Source organism: Octopus bimaculoides, chromosome 30 (assembly GCF_001194135.2).
Source record: "Octopus bimaculoides isolate UCB-OBI-ISO-001 chromosome 30, ASM119413v2, whole genome shotgun sequence".
NCBI classification, from domain to species: domain Eukaryota; kingdom Metazoa; phylum Mollusca; class Cephalopoda; order Octopoda; family Octopodidae; genus Octopus; species Octopus bimaculoides.
This window is the reverse complement of record NC_069010.1, coordinates 7,121,385-7,122,189: the sequence shown is the minus strand read 5'-3', so window position 1 is coordinate 7,122,189 and position 805 is coordinate 7,121,385. Positions and strand designations below refer to the sequence as shown.

Sequence of the window (805 nt, the reverse complement as noted above, 5' to 3'; positions counted from 1 at the left end):
TTTTTTTTTTTTTTTTGTTTTACATACCATTCCACCACCACCACCACAATCTCCACCAACACCATCCTCACTACTGCTACCACCACAACTGCCATCACCATCACCCCTCCATCATATGCTCTCTATTACCACCACTACTACCACATCTCTTCTACTACTACTACTACTACTACTACTACTACCACCACATGCACTCCCACCAATACCATCCTCAAAAGTAATGCTACTGCTCCTCTGTCACCACCATCACCATCATCGTTGTAATTCCCGAGAGTACCATCATCGTGGCCATCACCACCACTACTGCCAACATCGCTACGACTACAACTGCCATCACTACTACCACCACCACCATACTGTTCTTTTTTCACCATACCATTCTCATGTTCAACCTTTTTTTTCCCAGGCTTTGTACAACCACCGCAACCATCTTCGTTCACCGTCCAGTCTATCACACTCAGGCCACTTGACCAACTCACTGATCAGCTGACCGATATAGCCAAGGGTGACAAACTCTTCCTGGAGTACATCTTACTCATTTGGTTGACCAAAATCAAGTTGAACAACAATCATTACATCGGGACCAAAGGTAAGTTGTCCATGTTGTGACAGTGCTCTTTCTTAGTTCAATTCCTGCCAAAGTCAAAAATGCATTTCACCTTTATGGGGGTCATTAAAATAAAGTAGCAGTATTGATTAGTATATATATATGTATGTATCTCTGTATGCGTGTATGTATATATATATATATATATATATATGTGTGTGTGTGTGTGTGTGTGTGTGTGTGTGTGTGTGTGTGTGT

The 805-nt window shown here is 41.9% G+C and overlaps 1 protein-coding gene across 1 annotated transcript in view; it reads left to right on the top strand.

The window, feature by feature from the left end:
• The window catches only part of LOC106883011 (uncharacterized), a 50,228-nt gene extending 49,604 nt beyond the window's left edge, over positions 1 to 624 (top strand). Inside the window, exon 10 of the mRNA XM_052978117.1 lies at positions 407 to 624. Coding sequence (XP_052834077.1) covers positions 407 to 609 — 203 coding nt within the window. The 3' untranslated portion in view covers positions 610 to 624. The remainder of the gene's footprint in view (positions 1 to 406) is intronic.
• Positions 625 to 805: the final 181 nt, after the last annotated feature.